Source organism: Papio anubis, chromosome 7, assembly GCF_008728515.1.
Source record: "Papio anubis isolate 15944 chromosome 7, Panubis1.0, whole genome shotgun sequence".
Classification (NCBI taxonomy): domain Eukaryota; kingdom Metazoa; phylum Chordata; class Mammalia; order Primates; family Cercopithecidae; genus Papio; species Papio anubis.
The window spans coordinates 104,953,203-104,977,531 of record NC_044982.1 but is presented as its reverse complement, the minus strand read 5'-3'; the positions used below and the strand labels follow the sequence as shown (position 1 = coordinate 104,977,531).

At 49.0% G+C, this 24,329-nt stretch overlaps 1 protein-coding gene across 5 annotated transcripts in view; it reads left to right on the top strand.

Moving 5' to 3' along the window:
• Window positions 1-24,329, top strand: part of HOMER2 (homer scaffold protein 2) — a 135,530-nt gene that overhangs the window by 35,565 nt on the left and 75,636 nt on the right. For 2 of the 5 annotated variants that reach the window (XM_003901322.3, XM_009210805.3), the window contains exon 1: window positions 1,540-1,718. The exons of 1 other annotated variant lie outside the window; for it this stretch is intronic. In XM_003901322.3, coding sequence (XP_003901371.1) covers window positions 1,714-1,718 — 5 coding nt within the window. In that variant the 5' untranslated portion in view covers window positions 1,540-1,713. 2 more of the 5 variants (XM_009210804.4, XM_009210802.4) reach the window with 1 other exon arrangement.

Genomic DNA, 24,329 nt, shown 5'->3' with positions numbered 1-24,329 from the left:
AGCCACTTAAGGATATTACAGGGCAACATGATCAGATTTGTACTTGAGAAATTACTGACCACAGTGTGAAGCACAGATGAGAAGGGGGCTGGTGCCCCTATAAGGAGAGTTGGAGGTTAGGTGACAGCTGTGGTCCCAAGAGAAGTGAAGGCAGGGTGTGCCTGTGCTCCATCTGCTTGTCCCTTGACTTCTTTTTTCCTTTTTTTTTGAGATGAAATCTCACTCTGTCAACCAGGCTGGAGTGCAGTGGCATGATCTCGGCTCGCTGCAACCTCTGCCTCCTGGGTTCACGCAATTCTTGTGCCTTAGCCTCCCGAGAAGCTGGGACTACAGGCACCCGTCACCACACCCGGCTAATTTTTTTTTTTTTTTGTATTTTTAGTAGAGACGGGGTTTCACCGTGTTAGCCAGGATGGGCTCGATCTCCTGACCTCGTGATTTGCCCGCCTTGGCCTCCCAAAGTGCTGGGATTACAGGCGTGAGCCACCGCACCCAGCCAATTTTTGTATTTTTAATAGAGGCAGGGTTTCACCATGTTGGCCAGGCTGGTCGCGAACTCCTGACTGCAAATGATCCACCCACCTCGGTCTTCCAAAGTGATAGGGTTACAAGTGTGTGCCATCGCGCCCGGCCTGCCTCTTTTTTACTGTCCTGAGATGCCAGGCTTATGTGGGCAGTGTTTTCTCAGCAGAAGATGATCCCGTGGAAGGCCCGGGGGGATGAAGAGTAGGTTAGTCCCAGTGCCAGCCTTTGGTAGAAACTCAGGACCTGATAGGTAGAAAGGGGACAAAGAGAGCCTGCTCTTCTTCAAGTTCTACTTTTGCCATCCTAATTCCCCTTGCTCTAAGGATAAAACCAAGCTTGATGAAGTCTCCTTAAAACTGGCCCTTCAGGTGGGAGCCCTCATCTCATTTTTATCCAGGAAAGAGCCCAGAGCACCTGCCGCGGGCTGTAGGCTCTTCTCTGCCACACTGGCTTCTGGAATTTCACAGTGGCGTTTACCTTAAGGCCACTCGGCCGGGCAACTGGCAGGAAGATGAAGGTGGGCTTTAAGGAGGGGCACAGCTATGCCCATCTCAGACTCTGGAGACCCGAACGAACTCTAATCTGAATGTGTGACCTTGGGCAAATCACTTACCCTCCCCAGGCCTCGGTTTCCTTATCTGCAAAGTAAAGGTAGCCACAAAGTCCCCACCAGGTGCGAATGGGACTTTCGTCCATCAGGCAGGATGTTGGTGGCACTGCGCCAGGCCCCCGGGTCGGCGTGGGGCGGGGGCGCGCCAACGCGGGGCCGTCACCGAGGACTGGGTGGCCCGAGAGAAAAGCGGCGACTGCGCGGCGGCGCGGGGGACGGCGCACACACTGCTGTGCCCCCCGCCTCTTGGCTCGCTGCCGCGGCCCGGGGGCCACGAGGTTACGTAAGGAGCCGGGCGGGAAGGGCGGGGCGGGCACCGCCCCAGCGCGGCCGCCCAGCCCGCGGTGGCCCAGCCCCGGCCCGCCCGCGCCTGGCGGCGGTGGCGGCAGTGGCGGCGGCGGCGGCGGCAGCGGCAGCGGCAGCAGTGGCAGCCGCGCAGCCCTGCGGAATGGAGCGGCGCCGGGGCTGAGCCGGGCGCGCACGGGCCGCCGCATGTGCCGCGCGGGGAGCGGCTCTCTAGCGGGCGGAGAGCGAGCGCGAAAGGCCCCGTCGGAGCGGCCGCCGGAGCAGCGCCGGAGATGGGGTGAGTGAGCCCGCGCCGCGCGCTGGCCGCGCGCCCCTCCGGAGGGACTGCGGGGCCGCGGCTCGCGTCCCCGGGCTCGGAGCCTCCGGGCGGGCCGGCCCCCGCCTCCCCAAGCCGGAGCGAGCGCACACTCGGCGCCCGGGAGCCTGGGGCCACCTGACCCGCGCCTTCCGCCGGGGCGCTCGGACACGCGGCAGGGGCACCCTGGCCTGGGCGCGGAGCCCATGGCCCTTCCCCTCCCATACAGCCCGGGCGCGGGGGCACCTGACGGGGACCGGTGCCCTGGCCGGCCTCCTGCCGCGGCCATTCCGCGGTCTCTTCGCCCCTGGGAACGATCAACTCCAGGGCCTGTGTAAGTCTAAGCAGTTTGTCGTTCTCCACGTTTGGATTTATTACAAGCAAAATATAAATCGAAGTTTTCCTGGAAATAATCAAATAATAATAAACCTTCAGCGTAGGAATAGTGGACTTTGGATCTGCTTTGAGATGCTGAAGATGATGCAAGTCTATAAGGAACCTAGGTGAGGCTTCAGTCTTTGAAACAACTGAGTAGATGCTCAGGAGGGAAGTTGAAATACTCTGTCGAAGTGACTAATGCTTCTGAGTATATAAAGTAATTTAAGCTCTCTCCGAGCAGTAGGCTCTGTGAGTCTAGGAGCCACTGTGCTAATAGCACAATAACTCCTTACATCTGCTCACCCTATTTGGGCACACGTTGATGGTTTGCCATACGTATTCAGGGGACACTTATGCCCACTTTACAGATGAGGAAACTGAGGCCCAAAGTAGTTCGGTGACTTCCCCCAGGCTGTGTAGCTGATGAGCATTTGTGTAGCAGGAGGACACTTAGTCGGCAGTGGCAAGGCCACTGCCTGACATGTGGGCATGGAGGTGGGCAAGTGAACCAGAGTTCCTAAATCTCTCTATTCCCTGCTGCTGAGCCCAGCATTCTTCCAGCAGCCCTTCGCAGGACTCAAATGCTTCTGCTCTGAGGGTCTAGAGATCTTGCTTTCCTGTTTGGGATGGGTGGGGCCTGGGAAGGCAAGAGTGAAGTGTAAGGAGCAAGATTATCCTGGTGCCCTGGCTCAGCCCCCCTGGGTCTGTGGCTTTCTTGCACCATACTCCAGGTAAGTTTCTGGAGTCATTTTGCCTGGTAAGCCTTAGCCATGGGAGCTGCAGAGTGTGTGAGGGGATCAGAGGCAGGCCAAGAGGAATTTTGAGGAATGGAAGTATGAGGGCTGTGGGCCAACATGAACTGGACATGACAGAGGTGGGTGACAGAGAGGAGGAAGCGAGATGGGCAGTGAGAGCTGAAGAAGTTTGCTTACATTGAGGAGATTTCACATGAACAGCAACTGTAGGTGATTTTACCCAGAGGCACCCAAGCTGGCAGGCCGTATTTCTGTAACATTTCCAGTGAGTCTTCAGTGAACTGTGAAAAGGCTGATCTTTGAGCAGTGGGAGCCTTTGAGGTTCTCAGATTTCATACTTTAAAAAAATGTACAGGGAAAAAGGAGTTGGCAAATGTAAGGTCTCAGGATGGAAGATAAAAGGGATCCGGTAATTTTAACTCTCTCTCTGGCCCTCCCTCCCCCTGACCAACACAAAACCAATCCATCATACTTGTGTGATCAAAAACAAATACTGAAACTCTGTGGTTGAGATCAAATAGTTCTGTGGAAATGAAAATGTTTACTTATAAAACCTTAAAGAAAATGTGAAAAAATAATTTTTGTGGAGAAGCAGGGAGGAGACGCTTGGGGATTTTGTTTAAACACAGAATATGTCTTTCATGTAATTTTAACATCATCCAATAAATGTATATATTACTCACTTCTTGTAGGTGAAGGCTGGTTTGTAACTCCTACCTACCTCTGCCATTTTTAATAGATCCATGTCTTCTATTATTTATGTGAAAATACAAACCATGGTCGTAAATTGAGATGCAGCTAAGGGCTGGGGAAGCAGTTCAGACAGGAGAGTGGAGGGAGCCGTTTTAACTGAAAATAGAACCAATGTCATCCTTTCTGAGAGTTGTGTAGGATGGAGGGGGAAGAACTTTTTGAAAGGGCAGCTAGTAGGAAACCTTGCTGGAATCCTACAGCTTTGTCATGGTTCTGCTGTGTAGACAGTACTAGGATTTAAGGGGAAAAAAAACAAACTGAGTTTACCTCCCCCCTGCCACTTGAGATGCTTCTCCTCCTTCAAATGTTCACTACCATTTCCTACTTCTCTTCTGCGACATGTTCTGTGTTAAGTGTGGTCTCCAGTGAGTTTGTGTTCCTACTCCCTAAGGCAACTATTTCATACCTGTTCCCCTTTCCAGACCTCTCCCCTTCCTATGCACACCCCTGGCTTCCCTTTCGATTGACAAGATAGGCACTTTTGACCAAGGGAATGTCTTCATTTTGCCGCCACCTAGTCTAGTATGCAGCTGCTGCTACCTCCTCCTACCTGCCTGCTGTACTGGATGGCCAGTACCTCATCTCTTCCTACTAGAGGTCCCATCTTCTGGAGTAGCGTCCATTCCATCCCTTCCTCTTCCCATCTTTTCTCTCCTTCCTAACCTCCTTTCTCTCCTTCCTAACCACTTTTCTCTCTGGGGTCTTCTCCATCAGTATAGGAGCATACATCTGTCCAACAGAACTTTCTGCACTGCTGGAAATGTTTTGTATCTGCATGGCAGCCACCAGCACATGTGGTTATTGGACACTTGAAATGTGGTTGTTGAGACTGAGGACCTGAATTTTTAACTTAATCTAAATTTAAATAGCCACATGTAGCCAGTGGCCACCATATTGGATAGCATAGCTTTAGTTTCTCTCATCTTAAAAAGGAGCTCTCCCTCCCTCCTACATCCCTCTCCTGTTTCACTTCTTTGCTCTTCTTCACCTGAAAACACCTCAAAAGATACGTCCAAACCCACTGGCTCCATTCACTTTCTCCTGCCATTTGTTCACTCTCCACACTCTACAGTCTGGCTTCTGCCTCACCTCTGCACCAAAACAGGGTCTTGGGTAGCCAGGGGGCTGCCAGATATCTGCCTCACCTCACTTCACGTCTCTCTCAGCAGCATTCCTCACAAATGACCACTCCCTCTCCTCAAAACAACACCCCTCTCAGCTCCTCTGGCCCCACTGTTTCCTGCTTTTCTTCTTACTCCTAATCATCGGGTTGCCCAGGGACTGGTCCTGGTTCCTTTTCTCTGTCCACACTGTCTTCCTAGGTAATACTGTCCCACCCCCAACTCCTCCCCACTCTCCCATGGCTTCAAATGCCATCTATATGCCCATGATGCCCATGCTTTAATTTCTAGCTCAAATCTTTTTTGGAGCTTCTGACTCTCGTCCATACATGGAGCTCTTGATATGCCTTCCAATTCTCACCTTCCTTCCATCTTCCCCATCCCAGTCAGTGGCCCTACCACGCACTCATTTGCCAAGAGTCATCCTTGAGTCCTCTTCCCCACCTCTCACATGCAGGTTCTCAGTCTCTTGTGTGTTCTACTTCCAGGATATATCTGGAGTGCATTCACCTCGCCCCATAGCCATAGTTCCCACTCTAGCCACCATCACCTCCTTCCTAACAGGCCCCCCAGTATCCACTCTGGGTTGTCTGCAGTCCATTTTTCACACAGGAGCCTAAGTGACCAGCTTTTAAAGTCATAAATCAGCTCATGTAATTCCTCTTTTTAAATACCTCCTGCTGACCAGGCACTGGCTCAGCTCCCCCTGCCATGCTACTATGTCCCTCACTGTGTTCTGCTAACATAGATCTCCTTCCCTTTTCTTGCCCTACCTGAGATCCCTGCACTTGCTGTTTCCTCTGCCTGGAATTCTCTTACTTTCCTCTTTCCTTTCAGACTTTGGCCTCAGGGTCACCCGTTCAGGGTCTTTCCTGCCATCCTGTCTAGAGCACTCACCTCCAGAACTCTTTAACCCAGCCCCACTTTTTTTTCTTTTTTCTTTTTCTTTTTTTTTTTTTTTGAGACAGCGTCTCCCTGTGTCACCCAGGCTGGAGTGCCGTGGTGTGATCTCTGCTCACTGCAACCTCTGCCTCCTGGGTTCAAGTGATTCTCATGCCTCAGCTTCCTGAGTAGCTGGGATTATAGGCATGTGCCATCACACCCAGCTAATTCTTTTGTTGTTGTTGTTGTTGTTTATTTTTTTTTTGAGACAGAGTCTCGCTCTGTTGCCCAGGCTACTGGAGCGCAGTGGCCAGATCTCAGCTCACTGCAACCTCCGCCTCCCGGGTTCCCACCATTCTCCTGCCTCAGCCTCCTGAGTAGCTGGGACTACAGGCGCCCGCCACCTCGCCTGGCTAGTTTTTTGTATTTTTTAGTAGAAACAGGGTTTCACCGTGTTAGCCAGGATGGTCTGGATCTCCTGACCTCGTGATCCGCCCGTCTCGGCCTCCCAAAGTGCTGGGATTACAGGCTTGAGCCACCGTGCCCGGCTGTTGTTTTTTGAGACAGAGTCTCACTCTGTCGCCCAGGCTGGAGTGCAGTGGCGGGATCTCGACTCACTGCAAGCTCCACCTCCTGGATTCACACCATTGTCCTGCCTCAGACTACAGGCGCCTGCCACCACACCAGCTACTTTTTTGTATTTTTAGTAGAGACAGGGTTTCACTGTGTTATCCAGGATGGTCTCCATCTCCTGACCTCAAGATCTGCCCGCCTCAGCCTCCCAAAGTGCTGGGATTACAGGCGTGAGCCACCGTGCCTGGCCACACCCAGCTAATTCTTTTGTATTTTTAGTAGAGATGGGGTTTTACCATGTTGGCCTGGTTGGTCTTGAACTCTTGGCCTCAAGTGATCTGCCCACCTCAACCTCCCAAAGTGCTTGGCCCCAGCCTTACCTTTGTTTCCTATAATTGCTCACCACAGCATGCCAATAAGCATGCAGGTGTTATTTACTTATTTATAATCTGTCTTCCCCCAGTAGCATCCCAAAAGGATAGGGCCTTATCTTTTTCACGTGTGTATTCCAACACCTAGCACAGTGCCTGGCACCAAATAGGCCTCCAGTAAATAATTTTTGATTGAGTTAATGCTTGAATGTTGTCGGCAGCCTTGCTTGGATGGAAGTTGTGATAATTTGGGGGTTAACTTTTGTATAGCTTGCTTAATTGGGAGTTGCAAGGGACAAGAGAGAAAGAGATCACGTTTGGATGCAGTTTTAACACTAAAGCAAACCAGTTAGCTTTTATTGTGACATGGGTTAATTTTCGGGCTGTCTGCTGTCATTTGAGTACTGGGGTTGTAAATTACCTTTTTACTCTCCTGCAAAAGACTAACAGAAAAGCCAGCTTGTCTACTGTTGTGACTTTTAGCTGATTTTGTCAGTGTTTACAAATAAGATCTACTGTATTGCTGTTTGGCTTCATTTTACACTCATTTATTTTGTTCAGCCAAGATTACCTTGCCATGTACGGGTGCCACAATCTTGGTTATCTAACACCTTGGGCTGCCTTTTGGTAGTCTATACCGATTAACTTTCTTTTGATGTTCATTCATTCCTTCTTCTTTAATTTTCCATTCCTCCTGAATCACACCAGACTCTGTAGTCCCAACAAATTATAGGGCTGTTCTTTGGGGTGTGAGTTGACTACAGTAGACATAGTCTCTCAGATATGTTGAGGTGAGTTTGTCTTCTCTTGGTCCTGTGGGTTTGTTAAACTTCACTTTCTAATGTTCCTTCTGTCCGTACATTGGTAAGGCGGTTGGCAAGTGCTGTGGGGATCCAGAGATGAGCAAACCCACTAGTTAGTTCCTGCCCTTGGGGAGTTTATATTTTAGAAAGGGAGATAAACTACATACACAAGGACCAGCTTTATATGTGAAATGCTGTGAGAGTAAACACAACGTTATAGTCCATTGGGTGTCACAGGTGGTGGTGGAGGGGTGCTCATCTGTTTGGGGAATTGAGGAAAGATGCCGTGGTACATTGTGGGGAGGACAGATGCTGTGGCACACTGATAGTTACACAACCATCCTCCTTACTGTCCGAATTGGAAGAATACACAGAATTTGGAATGGAGTAGGCACTAAATAAGTAGATATTGAATGAGTGTATAAATAGGTGTGAATGAATATTCTCTTTTGGTTGACTTGCTTTGTTGTTGTTTTTTTTTTTTTTGAGACAGAGTCTCGCTCTGTCGCCCAGGCTGGAGTGCAGTGGCCGGATCTCAGCTCACTGCAAGCTCTGCCTCCCGGGTTTACGCCATTCTCCTGCCTCAGCCTCCCGAGTAGCTGGGACTACAGGCGCCTGCCACCTCGCCCGGCTAGGTTTTTTTTTTGTATTTTTTAGTAGAGACGGGGTTTCACCGTGTTAGCCAGGATGGTCTCGATCTCCTGACCTCGTGATCCGCCCGTCTCGGCCTCCCAAAGTGCTGGGATTACAGGCTTGAGCCACCGCGCCCGGCCCTGTTGTTGTTTTTTTAGTAAAATACACGGTTTATTAGATAGCAATAGGATAACGAAGGGGACTAGAGGATGTTGCAGTGGGATAGAGATTTTAGATGGGGATCCAGTTAGAAGACTTCACTGAGAAGGAGGCATTAAAGAGCTGAAAGAAGGAGGAGAGTGAGCCGTGGAGGTGTCTAAGGGAGGTGTTTCTGGCAGTGTGAATACTGTGAATATTCTATTCAGTGTGAATAGTGTGAACAGCAGGTGTAAAGGCCCTGAGGCAGGGGCATGCCTGGCTTTTTCAAGAAATAATGAGGAAGCTAGTATGGCTGGAGCAGAGCGAGCTAGAGAGAGCATGAAGGTGAAGAGGTCAGGGAGGTAGCAATGGCCAGACCAGTCTTTGGGTTGACTTTTACTTTGGGAAGATGCCATCATTCTTGTTGGAAACTGCCCTGAAGTTTCTGGTCCGAGGGTTGTTAGGAAAGAGTAGAGGCATGTTTGCTGCTCGCGCAGTTCCCTGGAGGAGGACACTGAGCAGAGCACATAGTTTATTTTTGTCTAATAGACTCAGCGATTAGTGTAAATTATTAGGTTTCTTTTCTGGAATGGCTCCTGAGGAACTTAAGAGTTAAATGTGTGGTGACCCTTAGCAGATTTATCAGACCTCATCCATTACCTTTATTTCTAGCTCAGTGTGATGGCCCTACCCTTGTTTTGTCTTTACCCTTTATCATCTACCACTTTTTTTTTTAAATTTTTTTTTAGACGGAGTCTTACTCTGTTGCCCAGGCTGGAGTGCAATGGTGCGATTTTGGCTCACTGCATCCTCCGCCTCTTGGGTTCAAGTGATTCTCCTGCCTCAGCCTCCCGAATAGCTGGGACTACAGGCACCTGCCACAACGCCCGGCTAATTTTTTGTATTTTTAGTAGAAATGGGATTTCACCCTGTTAGCCAGGATGGTCTCGATCTCCTGACCTCATGATCTGCCCACCTTAGCCTCCCAAAGTGCTGGGATTACAGGCATGAGCCACTGTGCCTGGCCATCTACCACTTTTTTTTTTTTTTAAACCAAAGGAAAATAACTTTGCTTTTTTCTAATTATAAAAAAACTACATGTTTATACTGAAAAATAACAGCATAAAGAAGGAAGTGAAAATTACTTGTCATCCCACGTCTTAGGGATAACCTCCATCAGCATTTCAATGTCTGCCTTTGTACTTTTTTCCACGTATATATGTCTGTGTGTGTCTAGATGTATGTCTACATAGAGCAAGTCTATTTTTAACAAAATGCAATCATTTTATACATCTGTTTTGTAACATAATTTTTCCAACTTAAAATATCTTTAGTGGACATCTTTACATGCCAATAACTATAAAAATGCCTCATCATTTAAATACACACCTACTTCTAATTTGTCATTTTGCTAATCTTATACATCTTTGTAAACCTATTTAAATCCTTTCTGGAACAAGACAGGCTCTTTTTCCTTCTTTTTTTCTTTTTTTTTTTTTTAAGACATATTAACAATTTCTTAAAGCAGTTGTTTGCTTAAAATGAATTCCTGAAGGAAAGAAATGGTAGAGGAGACCAAGATCATAATTAACATTGGGTAATTTGTGGTGCCTGTGTAATTTGGGTGAGTCATGGCTACTTAGTGAATCTTGGTAAGAACATCAAGGATTCATCATTGTTGCTAAGGGTGGTTGGTGGACCGAGACCCAGCTGCTCAGATTGTTTCTCCTTGTTTGGAAATATCAGGGCAGAGTAATTCTGCTTTAAGACTTGGATGAGAAGGTTCTTTGCAAGCAGAAAGCACCCATGACCATACCTCGAAGGCCCCCTTTTGCTTCGATGGCTCTTTGGTATATATCACACCCCCTCCTTCAAAGAGAATTCCCCCAGTGAGCTGGTTGGCAGGGATGTATACCAAAGGAAGGACATTTCCTGCTTTAGTATGAAGGGAAATTTAAAATGTTTTAAAAATAATAAACCCTGGGCAAATCCACTGAAATGTCACCACAGCCTGCACAAACATCTAAAACCTTTGGAAAAAGAACTTCCCTTTGGTGCATGGGGTGGGGCTGAGGGCATGGACCCCTTTTCCATTTGACAAGAAAAACTTTTTTCACCTTTGTCAAATGTGAGCAGCAGTCAAATAGCATATTTACAATAGAGAAAAGACATTTTTCTGAGTGTTAGAAATCTGTGGTGTATGAAGTCCTGACTTTATAGATCTTGAGAATTAGACTTTGTTTTTTTCCCCCCAGGGTGAAAATAAATTGAGCAAAAAGAAGCATTGTGAGGAATTGGGGCAAAAAGCTTCTAATTTGCATTGGTTTTGATCCACTGGTCTTTTAAGCACTGCTTGTTATGTGTCTGCATTTTCTAGGTATTGTGCACACAGGCTGCCCCCAAGTCGTATTTATAGGTTTGGAGGTGAGAGCTGGCATCATGATCCAGTTTCCTAGCGGGGTGCGTTTTGTGTGGGAAGAGCGGCAGGATGGGAGCCTCTGAATGCATGATGAAGACTCCAGTAGTTCTGCCACCAGAGTGCTGTTAGTCATATGGTATCATTCTGGTAGAATTTATTTAAATTATATTTCAAATTAGCTTGTTAGAATAAAAATACGCTTGTGGGGAACACATTTAGACATTTGTCAAAGACTAGAGAGATTTTTTTAAAAAATTTTTATTCATAAGCCTGGTTGATAGTCTTATTATTATTCCTCTGAGGAATTGGAGATGGTAGAGTCCCCACCCCTGTGCAGACAAGCTTAGGATAAGGCTTTACCATCAGCCACAGGAGTCAGGCTAAGAGCCATGTATTAAAAAGAAGCCCTGAGTATACAAGTAGCTCCCAGTCAAAGGAGGGCTGAAGTGAAGGCGAGTCCCAGCTATGCAGGGGCTCTAGGTGGCCCCTTTCTTTGCCTTGCCTGGGGAAATCTCTGTTTAGATCACCAGTGAGGGACAGGCTGAGTCCAGTCTGCCTTTAGTCCTCCTTTTGCTCTGGGGGTAATCTTGTCTATGGGTTATGGGGTGGGCGGTGTCCACAGGGACCTGGTGAGTGAGGAATATTGCAGACCCCACTGCCTGGGCAATGGATCCCTTTTGGGGTCTCTAATTGGGAAAGCTTTTAATTGGAGTTTTTAGATAAGGGGAAAAAAGGAGAGTTGTTTTGGCTTGTGTCCTGCAGGAGCTGGTGACAGAGAGGGTCCTCATGGGGAAGAGGAATGGAGCCTCTTCCAGGATGCTCCAAAGACAAGGAAAAGTAGCTCCCAGTGGAGGTGGCATCAAGGCACATTTCAGCTCACTTGGTATGAGGAAGAGCTCTCTAACTCCATGTGGACTGAGCGTAGACTCAGCTGTCTCAGTGGAGAGTGCATTGTCATGGAGTACTGTTGGTTGTGGGGGCTGGGAAGGATGGTTAAACACATACAGCTCAAGCCCCAGCCCTCCTCACCCTCACTGGCTGTGTGAGCTTAGATGAGATATTTTCTCTCTCTAAGCTTCACTGTCCTCATCTAGTAAATGATTGAGGTGATTAAATAGAAAATGTGTATAAAGCATTTAGTACAGTGCTGGACACATAAATACTCAATAAATGGTGGTCAAGTTTATCATCATTATCATTACCACTGCCATCATTTCTTCTTTGGGTGAGAAGTTAGCCCTTTGGGCACCCGGTGGAATTAGGTGGTTGGGGATGACATGTGCCTCCATTCCCTCATCCTTAATCCCCTTGGGCATTGTCTGAGTCTTCAGCCACTCTGTGCAGCTGCCTTCGAGACTACCCAGTCACTCTGCTCCCAGTCCTGAGCAGTGCCAGAGTTGGCTTCCAGTCATCAGGTGACTCAGGCAATCTGAGACTTGCCCTGTGAAATATTGCCTCATGTTGCTAAGCCTCTCAGGTGGTGTGGGTGGAGGAATGTCAGCAGCCAGAGGATTGTGAAGGCCAGGAGAGTGAGCTGACCCATGTATATCAACAAGAAAGCCAGTCTGCCAACCAGTTGCTTTTACAGGGAGGTGCAAGTGTGGACAAAGTGGCATCAGACTAGGGATTTGTGTTGCCGGTCAGGGAGCCCTTCACTGATTATTTGTATATGCATTCACTCATTCATTCAACAGTGACCTACCTGTGTCAAGCATTGTCGTGGGTGCTCGGAACACAATGATGGACATCAGTGGCTCTAGGATGCTTACAGGCTAGTGGAGAAGTTGGACATGAAGTAAACACTGCCCAATGGATGGGCATTGGGGGATGTTGTACCAGGGGCCGTGTGGACTAGTCAGTAGTTTCAGGGTCCCTGTATGTCTCTGGACTCCCATCCTTACATGGATCTGAATTCCTTTTTGATCACCCTTCATCGGTTCATCAGCTCTTACCTTTCTTGCTCCTTTGGCCAATGACCGTCACCTGAATGTTGAGCACCTTCTCTGGGCTAGACACAAGGAAGACAGGTCATAAGACAGAGTCCCTGCCTTCCTGAGGGAGATGGCTGGTGAGCAGGTAATTAGGGCAATGAGATAAGTCTGTTATTGAAATATGAACATGGATACATGCTTAACTCTGTAAGAAGTTAGAGAAGACTTCCTGAAGGGGGTGACATCCAAGCTAAGTCTTGAAGGATAAAGAGGAGTTTCTCAGGCAGACAAAATGAGGAACAGGGCATTTAGGCAGAGGGTTGCCCAAGGGAAGTAGTAAAGTATGGGGCTCAAGAACAGGGACCCTGGACCCAGTCTTTGTCTGGCCATTCACTGCCTGTGTGACTGGAGCAATGTACTGATCTTCTTTGAGATTCCATTTCTTCATCTGTGAAATAAGAATAATAATAGTATTATACCAGTGTTGTAGGGTTGTTGTAAGGATTAAACACCCATGTTGATTCACATTAGCTATTAATAATAGGCATGGAGATGCAAAAGAATGTGGAGAAGAAGGTGAATGTGGAGAAGGGCTTGGGAAGGTATAGGCATGAAGGAGAGACCTTTGGGTTAAGGTGTTGGGACTTAATCCTGTGAGTGGCAGGGAGCCAGCTATAGGTGAGGCTGGAGGTCAGGGGAACAGATTGTCCTGGTGTCGAAGAATGAGGCCTGACCTAGGCATCAAGCAGTGGACTTGGAGAGGAAGAGGTGACTTGGGGTGGGAGGCAGGAACGCACTATAATGTATGGACTTCGGTCTGTAGGCAGTAAGGGAACATTTTCAGTTTTGAAGGAAGAATAATGCTTGTTTTAGGAATTTTTTTTTTTTTTTTTTTTTGGACACAGACTCTCACTCTGTCGCCCAGGCTAGAGTGCAGTAGCGCGATCTCAGCTCACTGCAAGCTCCGCCTCTCGGGTTCACGCCATTCTCCTGCCTTAGCCTCCCGAGTAGCTGGGACTACAGGCGCCTGCCACCGCGCCCGGCTAATTTTTGTGTTTTTAGTAGAGATGGGGTTTCACAGTGTTAGCCAGGCTGGTCTCGATCTCCTGACCTCATGATCCGCCTGCCTCAGCCTCCCAAAGTGCTGGCATTACAAGCGTGAGCCGCCACACCCAGCCCATGCACAGCTAATTTTTTATGTTTTGTAGAGATAGGGTTGCACTGTGTTGCCCAGGCTGGTCTTGATCTCCTGAGCAATCCTCCCGCCTCGCAGTTCTTTCATATATAGTTGCTAAATGAGGACACAATTAAGCTATCATTTAATGGTAGGTTGGAGTCACTATGGAGAGTGCTGTCTATGCAATATCTCATTTAACTCTCACAACAACCTCCCCATTTTCTTTTTTTTTTTTTTTTTTACTATACTTTTAAGTTCTAGGGTACATGTGCACAACGTGCAGCTTTGTTACATATGTATACATGTGCCATGTTGGTGTGCTGCACCCATTAACTCGTCATTTACATTAGGTATATCTCCTAAGGCTATCCCTCCCCCCTACACCCACCCCACAACAGGCCCCAGTGTGTGATTATCCCCTTCCTGTGTCTAAGTGTTCTCATTGTTCAGTTCCCACCTATGAGTGAGAACATGCGGTGTTTGGTTTTCTGTCCTTGCAATAGTTTGCTGAGAATGATGGTTTCCAGCTTCATCCATGTCCCTACAAAGGACATGAACTCATCCTTTTTTGTGGCTGCATAGTATTCCATGGTATATATGTGCCACATTTTCTTAATCTAGTCTATCATTGATGGACATTTAGACAAGTGTCCAAATTTTCATAGTTGAAGAAACTGGGTTTAAGAGATTCAGTAGCCTACCAAAGCTGTCGGTCAGGACATGTCAGAGTTGGAAACCAAGCTTGGGCATATCTGAGAGCAAAATTCACTTTCTTTTTTGTTGTTGAGACAGAGTCTTGCTCTGTCACCCAGGCTGCAGTGCAGTGGCGCAATCTCGGCTCGATGCAACCTCCGCCTCCCAGGTTCAAGCGATCCTGCTACCTCAGTCCCCTGAGTAGCTGGGACTACAGGAATGCACCACCACACTTGGCTATTTTTTTTTTTTTTTTGTATTTTTTGTATTTTTAGTAGAGACAGGGTTTTGCCATGTTGGCCAGGCTGGTCTTGAACTTCTAGCCTCAAGTGATCTGCCCACCTTGCCCTCCCACAGTGTTGGGATTACAGGCATGAGCCACCGTGCCTGGCCAAAATTCCTGTTCTTTTTTATTATTATTATTTTTTTTGAGACGGAGTCTCGCTCTGTAGCCCAGGCTGGAGTGCAGTGGCGTGCGATCTCAGCTCACTGCAAGCTCTGCTTCCTGGGTTCACGCCATTCTCCTGCCTCAGCCTCCCGAGTAGCTGGGACTATAGGTGCCTGCCACCAAGCCCAGCTAATTTTTTGTATTTTTAGTAGAGACGGGGTTTCACCATGTTAGCCAGGATGGTCTCGATCTTCTGACCTTGTGATCCGCCCGCCTCAGCCTCCCAAAGTGCTAGGATTACACGTGTGAGCCCCCGCACCTGGCCCCAGAATTCCTGTTCTTAAGATGCACTTTCTGGAGGCCAAAGCTCCCATTAGAGTCCTGTGGTGGATGGACTCCACTCTTGGTTGTTAAGATGAGAGAATGGGAGAGGCTGAGTTACCACTGACGTGTATGTTTCTAGGCTGTGCGGCTGATAGTGGTGATGTGGACAGATTGGGAATGTAAGAGGAGATGCGGTTCTTTTGGGGAAAATGAGAGTTTAGTTTTGGGTGGATATGGTGACATTCCACTCGTCCAGGCTATCCATAGCAAGTATAAATTCAGTTCTAACACTCAACAGTTCAGATAGAGTCAGAGATACAGATTTGGGAGCCATCACCTCTAAGATGGATTTGACCTCCTAAGGAGAAAGAAAGTCAAGAAGGATAAAGATGGAACTCTGGCCAAGGCCTGCAATTGGAGGGAAGGAAAATAAGCCGGTGAATGAGACCGAGAGATGATGAGACTCAGAGGAAGGCTGGAGGAGAGAGGGGTTGCAGAAGCCAGGAGAGAGAAGGCTGAAAAGGGGAGCATCCTCAACAAGGTCAGAGGGCTCAGAGAGCTAAGAGGAGGCGGGGGGATTGAGACTGTTAAGTACCCCTATGGGAGCAGGAGCATTAGGGCACTGAGGGAGTTTGAGAGAAGCCTCAGCCAAATGTGAAAACACAAATCCATTTGCAGGCAAAATGCATTTAAGAAGTGAGTATGTGAGGAGCAGGTGGAGAAGTCTAGCTGATGGTGAAGGTAGCTTGAAAGTGAGTCAGGGTAGAAGGACCATTGATGTTTGTTTCATAAGCTGAGGATGTTGGGAGTCTAAGGGTAAAGAAAAGGGGAGATTGAGCATCTTAGAGAAGGATGAGAGGCAGTGAGGTTGGAGGAAGGAGGCAACTAGAGGAAGACCTGAAGAGGAGTGCAACATCCTCAGACACCAGGCAAGGTGCAGGTGTAGAGGCATTTTGAGACTGTGGCCAGAAGAGGGGTGTGGGAGCTTGATCAGCTGGCATTTTCTTTTTTTGGGGGGTGAACGGTGTCTTGCTCTGTCACCCAGGCTGGAGTGCAGTGGCGTGATCTCAACTCACTGCAACCTCCGCCTCCTGGGTTCAAGCAGTTCTCCTGCTCAGCCTCCCGAGTAGCTGGGATTACAGGTGTGTACCACCATGCCCGGTTAATTTTTGTATTTTTTTAGTAGAGACGGGGTTTCGCCATGTTGGCCAGGCTGGTCTCAAACTCCTGACCTCAGGTGATCCGCCTGCCTCGGCCTCCCAAAGTGCTGGGATTACAGGCATGAGCCATCACGCCCAGCTGAGCTGGCATTTTCTTCTCTGTGTGAGATAAGGGATTGATTGAGAACTGGAGGGTAGATCAAGAAGGAAAATGGGTTGATAAAGCTGGTTGTAGGGTTGGAGCGGGGAGTGAGCTGAGACAAATACTGACTAGGGAATAGCCTTCGGGGACCAGTTGAAGATTGAAGACTGTGACTTTGTAAAAGTGCCAGTGGCCACTGGTAAATGATGTGCCAACATGCCAAGCGACCAGGAAGTGAGAACAGATGCAAGCAGTCCCAGACCCAGAAGGTGGGTGCACAGGGACAGCCACCCTGATCAGACTCGGAATGCTTTGCCATCCACAGCCCTGGGCACACCATGTGGGAGGAGGGGAAGCCTGCTCTGTCTCCATCGGTCACCTCTTTACCCTCACTTCTCTGAGTTGCCAGTCACTGTTCTGTTGTTAATAATTCTTCCAGACCCTTTCTGAAAAATGCATTAAAATTCTCACCAGCATGACCACTTTGAGTAATGAGATCTGTAAGTTTATTAACCTCTGTGAGAAGTGGATTTTCTTGCTCCATGGGAGCGGATAATCTCTTGGAGGGAACGAACATTAATGTGCTGACCTGGAGGGCAGAGGCAGTGTGGGGGTGGCTTATCTGTGTCCCTCCCCACTCTCTGACTTAATGTGTGTCTCATGGAACTCAGGGAATATGGGCTGATTGCTTCTACACATCACTGTCCCTCAGCCCACTCAATCCAGCAGCAGCCCAAAGTTAGAGAAATCAAACCATAACAAAATCCAAGTTTCTGTCACTGAGTCTCATTCACTAAGTTTGAGAAGGGGAAAGCTGAAGGTGAGAGCATGAAGTCTTATGCAGAGAAGAATGTCTAGACTGTGTGTCATTCACAGTGGCTTGGGAACCCATTGGAGTTGGGAGGGGCAGCAGGATATTTGCTGTATGACTGTGTTGAAACACATCCTCTGTCATCTGAATGTTGGCCTTCAAATGTGCACATGTCATGGATATTTGACATAAGCTAAGTAGTGATGATTCATGGCTTCATCCTCATTAGTTGATATTTCAAGCCTGCTATAACCTAACCGAACGCAACAGTCTGTGTGTACCCTGAATATTTTTGGTCCAGGCCCCTCTATGTTGTTTAGCACATAAAACATTTAATTATCGTATGAAGTTATAATCTGTTATAATCTGTGACTCCCCCACCCTTGGCCTTCCAGACCAGCTCTGTCTAATAGAAATAGGAGAGCTGGTTGGGCATGGTGGTTGATGCCTGTAATCCCAGCACTTTGGGAGGCCGAGGCAGGTGGATCACTTGAGCTTAGGTGTTCATGTAGAAACCCCATCTCTACAAAAATGAAAACAAAAACTAGCTAGGCATGGTGGCATGCACCTTCTGTCCCAGCTCCTCGGGAGGTTGAGGTGGGAGGATCGCTTGAATCTGGGAGACGGAGGTTGCAGTGAGCTGAGATCGCACCACTGCAGTCCAGTCTGGGTGACAGAGCGAGACTCTGTCTCAAAAAAAAAAAAAAAAAGAAAGAAAGAAAATAGGAGAACCATGTGTTTTCTAGTATCCACATTAAAAGAGTGACAAGAAACAAGTGAAATTAACATTTTAATCCAATATACCAAAAATAGTATTTCAACATGTAATCAATGGTGAGCAAAACAGACACCATCCCTCTCTGTGTGGAATTTACATTCTAGTGAGGAAGACAGTTCCACCTGTCCCTGGCTCCTCCCCTGAAAACACAACCTGTAAATGGATCCACAAATAAAATAACTGCAGGTTGTGCTCAGTGCCAGAGGGAAAGAAGCAAGGCTGAGACCGACTTTAGAATGTGTGGTTGTGAGATGCCCCTCTGAAGAGGTGGTGACATTTAAGATGCAACCACATGTGCAGAAAGGGAGCAGAGCGTTGTAGGTGGAGGGAAGAACAGGTGCAAAGACTGCAAGTAGGAAGGAGATGTCTGGAATGTTTGAGAGACTGAAGTCAGACCAGCAGGGTGGGATTGCAGCGAGTGAGGGGAGGGCACCCTGTCTCAGATTGAAGAAAGACGTACGCGAGGACGAAATTGAACTGAGGCATGGACTGGCAGTTTTATTTGATGGGCAGTATGATTGAATAAGAGTGAAAGGTTTTAGTACGGCTGCAGCATGATCCTTCTTCAGATTTAAGAAGAGCACACTGCTGCTCTGTGGGGGATGCAGTGGAAGAGGACAAGAGTTGAAGGAAGCAAAGAGACCCATTGAAGGTCTCCAGGTCAAAGCAGTTCCTGGCTGAGGCTGAGAAGGTCGCAGAGGAGACAGAAGTGGGTGGGTTCTACAGAAGGCTTGCAGATGGATTTGTGAGAACTTTCAGATGGATGAGATGTGGCATAAGGGGTGAGGGAGAGGGAGGGAATAAAGAAGACCCCTTTGGTTTTTGGGTTATGCCACTAGGAGATGTGAGGAAGCCTGGAGGAGGAGCAAGTTAGGATTGGGGTGTGGGAGTCAAATTTAGTATCAGCAGGTTCAGGTTGAAGGGGTGAGTAGAGGTGGAGCTGAGGAGGAGGCAGGTAATTGTATGAATCTGGGGCTCAGCTTAGAGGTCAGCTGGGAAAACTCTAGTGAGGTCACCCAGGGAGGGAGGGTAGGCCGGGGAGAGGGCTCAGGACTGAGCATGCAACACCCATCCTTTAGGTGGCCATAGAGGAGGAGGAACCAGCAGAGAAGATAGAGGAGGAGTGGCCAGTGAGGTGTGGTGGCCTCAGGGTGGCCAGTGGAGAAGTGTCCCAAGCAGGAGAGTTTGGGCATTGGTTTGAGCGCTGCTGAGCCCCATCCATGTTGAGATGGGTCCGGGAGCCAGGTGGGTTGGAAGGTGAGTGCGAGGCTGGGGAGCAGCGTTGTGTAGACCACATTTTGAAGAAGTTGACTGTTAAGGGAGCAGAGAAATAGAACCATAGCATGAGAGGCTGCAGGTGCAGAAAGAAGCATTGAAGGCAGGAGATGCAGCAGGCGAGGTGTGAGGGGAGCGCTACCCGGTTGAAGGCAGGGGGCAGAGCAGCCCAGGCCTTAAGAAGATGAGAGGCTGTGGTTCAAAGCACCAGGGAAGGAGGCCACCGTGACGGAGATGCAGGCGGGACTGGTGTGGTGAGAAGATAGAGTTCCCATCGTGGCTCCTCTGTCCCATCTGAAGTATGAAGCAGGGTCATCAGCAGAGAGCGGGAATGGGGGACAGGGCGTGGGAAGCTGGAGGAGAAGGTGATGTGAAACTGTTGTCTGGGAATGAGCGGCAAGCCTACCAGAGAAACACAGGCCTGCCGGCCACTGCAGAGTGACAGTTTGAGGTCAGAGAACATGAATTTAAAGTGAAACTTGTCCACCCTGTTTTGACCTTGCCCAGTGGCTTGGGTGTGGGAGTAAAGGAAGCAGATGGCAGAAGACATCAGGCTGGGGTTCAGCCAGGCTTGGCGGGGGCAGGATCCACTGGGGATTGGTAACCATGAGAGACCATGGGATGGGCATGAGCCCTCCCAGGAAGAAAGGCAGGCCAGGATGTGGCCAGTGGAGAGGGGAAGTAAATCAGTGGCCTGGAGGTCTCTGCAAGGTGGGAAATGTGTGTGCAGGGGACTGGGAGGATGGGCAGTGTGGGCGGGAAGCAAGGGATCTGCAGCTCATGTTTTAGGGTGATGGAGGATTCCAGGGTATGGCTGTGGGTGAGGGTCACTAAAGGAGCATGGGGAAGGAGGCATTGGAGTGAAAGAGGCTGAGGAACTGAGTCCAGGGTGTTGAGGGTTATCCCTGTGGATGGTGACAGGTGGTGGGTGGAAGAGGAGGCTGGGCCAGGAGCTGAAGCACTTGGTGGATGGCAGAAAGTAACGTGGAGGCAGGCAAAGGTGGGTAGGAGCAGGTGGCTGAATGACCTCGCCTCCAGGACACACAGGAACCGCATGATGGGGGCCACCAGGATACCCTTCCCCCTCCCTTTCTGTTCTGCGTATGTGGGGGGTGGTCGGGAGTGTTGCCCTCAGGGACTCACTGGTTTCCAGTAAGCCATGAAAGTGAAGGGAGTGTTCTGGCCAGGGGTACTGAGGCCTGCTCATTTCCAGAAGGATTTCCCCTGAGTGTGGGAGGATAGGGAGCGGGAAGGACCAGCTCAGATTTGGGAATATCCAGAGCAGGGAGGACCCTGTGTGATGCTGGGTGGCAGGGAAAGTGTGGTGTCTGCCTCTTCCCAAGGTAGAGTGATGGCACCTATTCATGTCTTGAGCATGGGTAGTGGGGCGGGTCTTTTGTGAGTGTGAGAGAGACTTGGGGATTTCGAGTGGAAGGTGAGCTCCCTGTGAGTCAGCCCTGGTGATGTGATTGCCGGGATGCTGCCTAAAACTCTGAAGACCTTAGTGAAGTATGAAAGCACTGTAAGAAAGGAGGCAGTGGGCCTGCCCTGCTCCCATCTAGAACCCTGCGTTTGGTTTTGGGTACCAGAGGTCCCCTGAGTATAGATGTGTGGAAGGACATTTGGAGGAGAGAACGCAGAGCAGGAGGGATCTGGGCATGTTTCTGTGAGAATGATGAGAAGGCGGGGTTCTTGGCTGGGTGCAGTGGCTCACACCTGTAAACCTAGCACTTTGGGAGGCTAAGGTGGGAGGATTGCTTGAAGCCACAAGTTCGAGATCAGCCTGGGGTGACATAGTGAGACTTCTTCCCTACCAATCGTTTTTGTTTGTTTGTTTGTTTGCTTTTTTTAATCAGCTGGGCATGGTGGCATGCACGTGTAGTCCTAGCTACTCAGGAGGCTGAGGCAGGAGGACTACTTGAGCCCAGGAGGGTCAAGGCTGCAGTGAGCCATGATTGCACCACTGCACTCCATCCTGGACAACAGAGCAAGATCCTATCTCAAGGAAGGGTTCTTAATGTGGGATGTGGGGTCTCTGAACACTCCTGCCTGTCCTGTGGAGATTGGTAGATAAGTGTGTGCTTTTCTGGGGACGATGTCCATAGTTTTTTTAATCAGATTTTCAAAGGGATCCTTGATCCAAAGGAGATTAGCACCACCTGTTTAAAGGACTTGGGCATACTTAACCTAGAGAAGGGACAACTTGAGCTGACAGTGAGGGCACGGGGAGGAGACAGCCACCCCCCTGTAGATTACCAGCTGCCATTTGTGGTGGGGAGCTTGCTCTGTGCCGACCCACCTGGCAGGGCTCAGATCAGTGGGAGGGAGCCCAGCTTTGGCTCTGTGTGGGCATCTGAGGGAGCCTAAGAGCACTTCTCACAGTTGGGGTGTGCACAGGGCAAGAGGCGGGAGGAGAGGGCCTGTGATGCTGCCAAAAGGTTTGTCCAAATCTTGTTCTGACGAGTGAACAGCTTTGAGCATTGCTGGGTTTTCCTCGTCCTCAGGGAGAATATCTTGAGGGCCGAGCTTTGTGGGAGTGATGAACCCCTGTGGAGGCTCAGGAGACAGCGCATTAATTTTCATCTTAGGGAGTGCACCCTCAGCTTGTCTTGGGACCTCAATTACTCCTCTGTGGTGTGAGAATACTGTTCCGTATGACATTGCCTTGTGGTGTGGTGGGTAGCACTTCCCCACATCTTTTTTTTTCTTTTCTTTTTTTTTTTTTTTTTTTTGAGACAGAGTCTTGCTTTGTTGCCGAGGCCCAGGCTGGAGTGCAGTGGTGTGATCTTGGCTCACTGCAACCTCCAGCTCCCAGGTTCAAGTGATTCTCCTGCCTGAGCCTTCCAAGTAGCTGGGACTACAGGTGCACACCACCATGCCTGGCTGATTTTTGTATTTTTAGTAGAGACAAGGTTTTGCCATGTTGGCCAGGCTAGTCTCAAACTCCTGACCTCAAGTGATCCACCCTCCTCGGCCTCCCCAAGTGCTGGGATTACAGACGTGAGCCACTACGCCGGCCCTCTTCCTCACATCTTACTCGGGGTGCGGGGGGATGAGCTCCCTCACTTGCCCACCTAGATGGTCTCTGACACTGGGCTGTCTTCCATAATATGGATGGAGTTGGGTGAGAAGAGTGCTGAATTAGGCTCCCCAGGCCTGGGTTTTGAGCACAGCTTTATCTCGTAGAAGGAGTCCTGTCTTACCCTCACCCAGTGTGTTCCTAGTGATGGTTAGGGCTCCTATCTTTCTTTGGCACCAACAGAATCAGATTCAGTAAATTTAAAGTGACTCCTGTGAGACAGAACTGCTGGTTAATTGAGTTTGACTTTGTGAGAGTGTCCTCTCTTTTTCTTTTCTTCTGTCAGGGTTTTTTTTTTTTTTTTTTTGAGACGGAGTCTTGCTCTGTCGACCAGGCTGGAGTGCAGTGGCTCAATCTTGGCTCACAGCAACCTCTGCCTTCCGGGTTCAAGCGATTCTGCTGCGTCAGCCTTCTGAGTATCTGGGACTACAGGCGTATGCCACCACACCCAACTAATTTTTTGTATTTTTAGTAGAGACACGGTTTCACCATGTTAGCCAGGATGGTCTCGATCTCCTGACCTCATGATCTGCCTGCCCTGGCCTCCCACAGTGTTGGGATTATAGGCGTGAGCCACTGTGCTCGTTTTTTTTTTTTTTTTTTTTTAAAGCAGGCTTGCTTCACCAAGGATGAAGTATTCTGAAAAACTGGAATTGGAATCCCACAGCCTGATTGAAAGCCATATCACTGGCTTCAAGGGAGGGAGCTAAAAAAAGCCACTCCTTGGCTTCTCCCATGAATTTTAAATGTTCTGAAAGCTTTGCCTTGAGAAGGAAACAATGCCTCATGCCTTAAATAATTAAGTGGAGTACACTAAGAATGGCAGTGTCAGTCCAGGCTGGTCACACTGTGGCCCCAGGGGGCCTCTCTCTCAAGGGCAGAGCTCTGTGGGTGCTCACCGAGGTTGTCCTCATAGCAAAAATTGGTGCAGTTTCAAATACTGCCTTTTAGGCATTTGGTGAAATTGGCATAGCCCTGGAATTGTCATAAAAGAGGATGAAGGTGGCATGTGGTAGAATGCAAGCTTTTTTTTTTTTTTTTTTTTTTAAATTCACAGTCTTGTTCTGTCGTTCAGGCTAGAGTGCAGTGGCTAGATCCCGGCTCTGTGTGGGCATCTGAGGGAGCGCAAGAGCACCTCTCACAGGCGGGGTGTGCACAGGGCAGAAGTTGCACAAGGCATACTGCAACCTCCGCCTCCTGGGTTCAAGCGATTCTCCTGCCTTAGCCTCCCGAGTAGCTGGGATTACAGGTGCCCGCCACCACAGCCGGCTAACTTTGGTAGTTTTAGTAGAGACAGGGTTTCACTATGTTGGCCAGGCTGGTCTCAAACTCCAGACCTCAAGTGATCTACCCGCCTCAGCCTCCCAAAGTTCTTGGATTACAGGCATGAGCCACCACACCCAGCCAGAATGCAAGTTTTCTGCTGAGAGGCTGCATCTGTCATCTGTTTGTATCAGACCTGTGAATTCTTAGCTGGCCTTAATTTGCCCCTCCACTGACACATGACTGTCCATGTGGGATGACTGTGGGCCAGGCCCAAGTCTGTATCCTCCCAACAACTATAGTATTGGCAGTGGTTTCTCTGTACACTTGGTGGAAACTTCTGGAGAATCTGTGCAGGGAAAAGGCTACTTTATCTTCAGGCAGAAGACCCTCCCTTCAGGGGCAGTGATGGCATCTTAGAGATGCTTCCTGGCTGTCTGTGCACTCTGTGATTGCACAGGACACTTACCTCTAAGGCTGCAGGATGGCATGCCGTACAGACGTCAGGTCATGCCAGGCGGTCCTTGTGGTATCTTCCGCGGTTTCTGTGGAAGAGCGAGTTCTGCCGGGGTAACTAATACTTATTGACTCCCTTTATATGGTATTTCATTTAAGCTTCACATTTTTTGGATAAACTAGAGGTTAGAGAGGTGGAGTGACTTGATTAAGGTTACACAGCGAGCACACAGTGGAGCTGGTAGTTACATGTGTGGTCTTACCCTAAGACATGTCACCCAGAGGGTCAC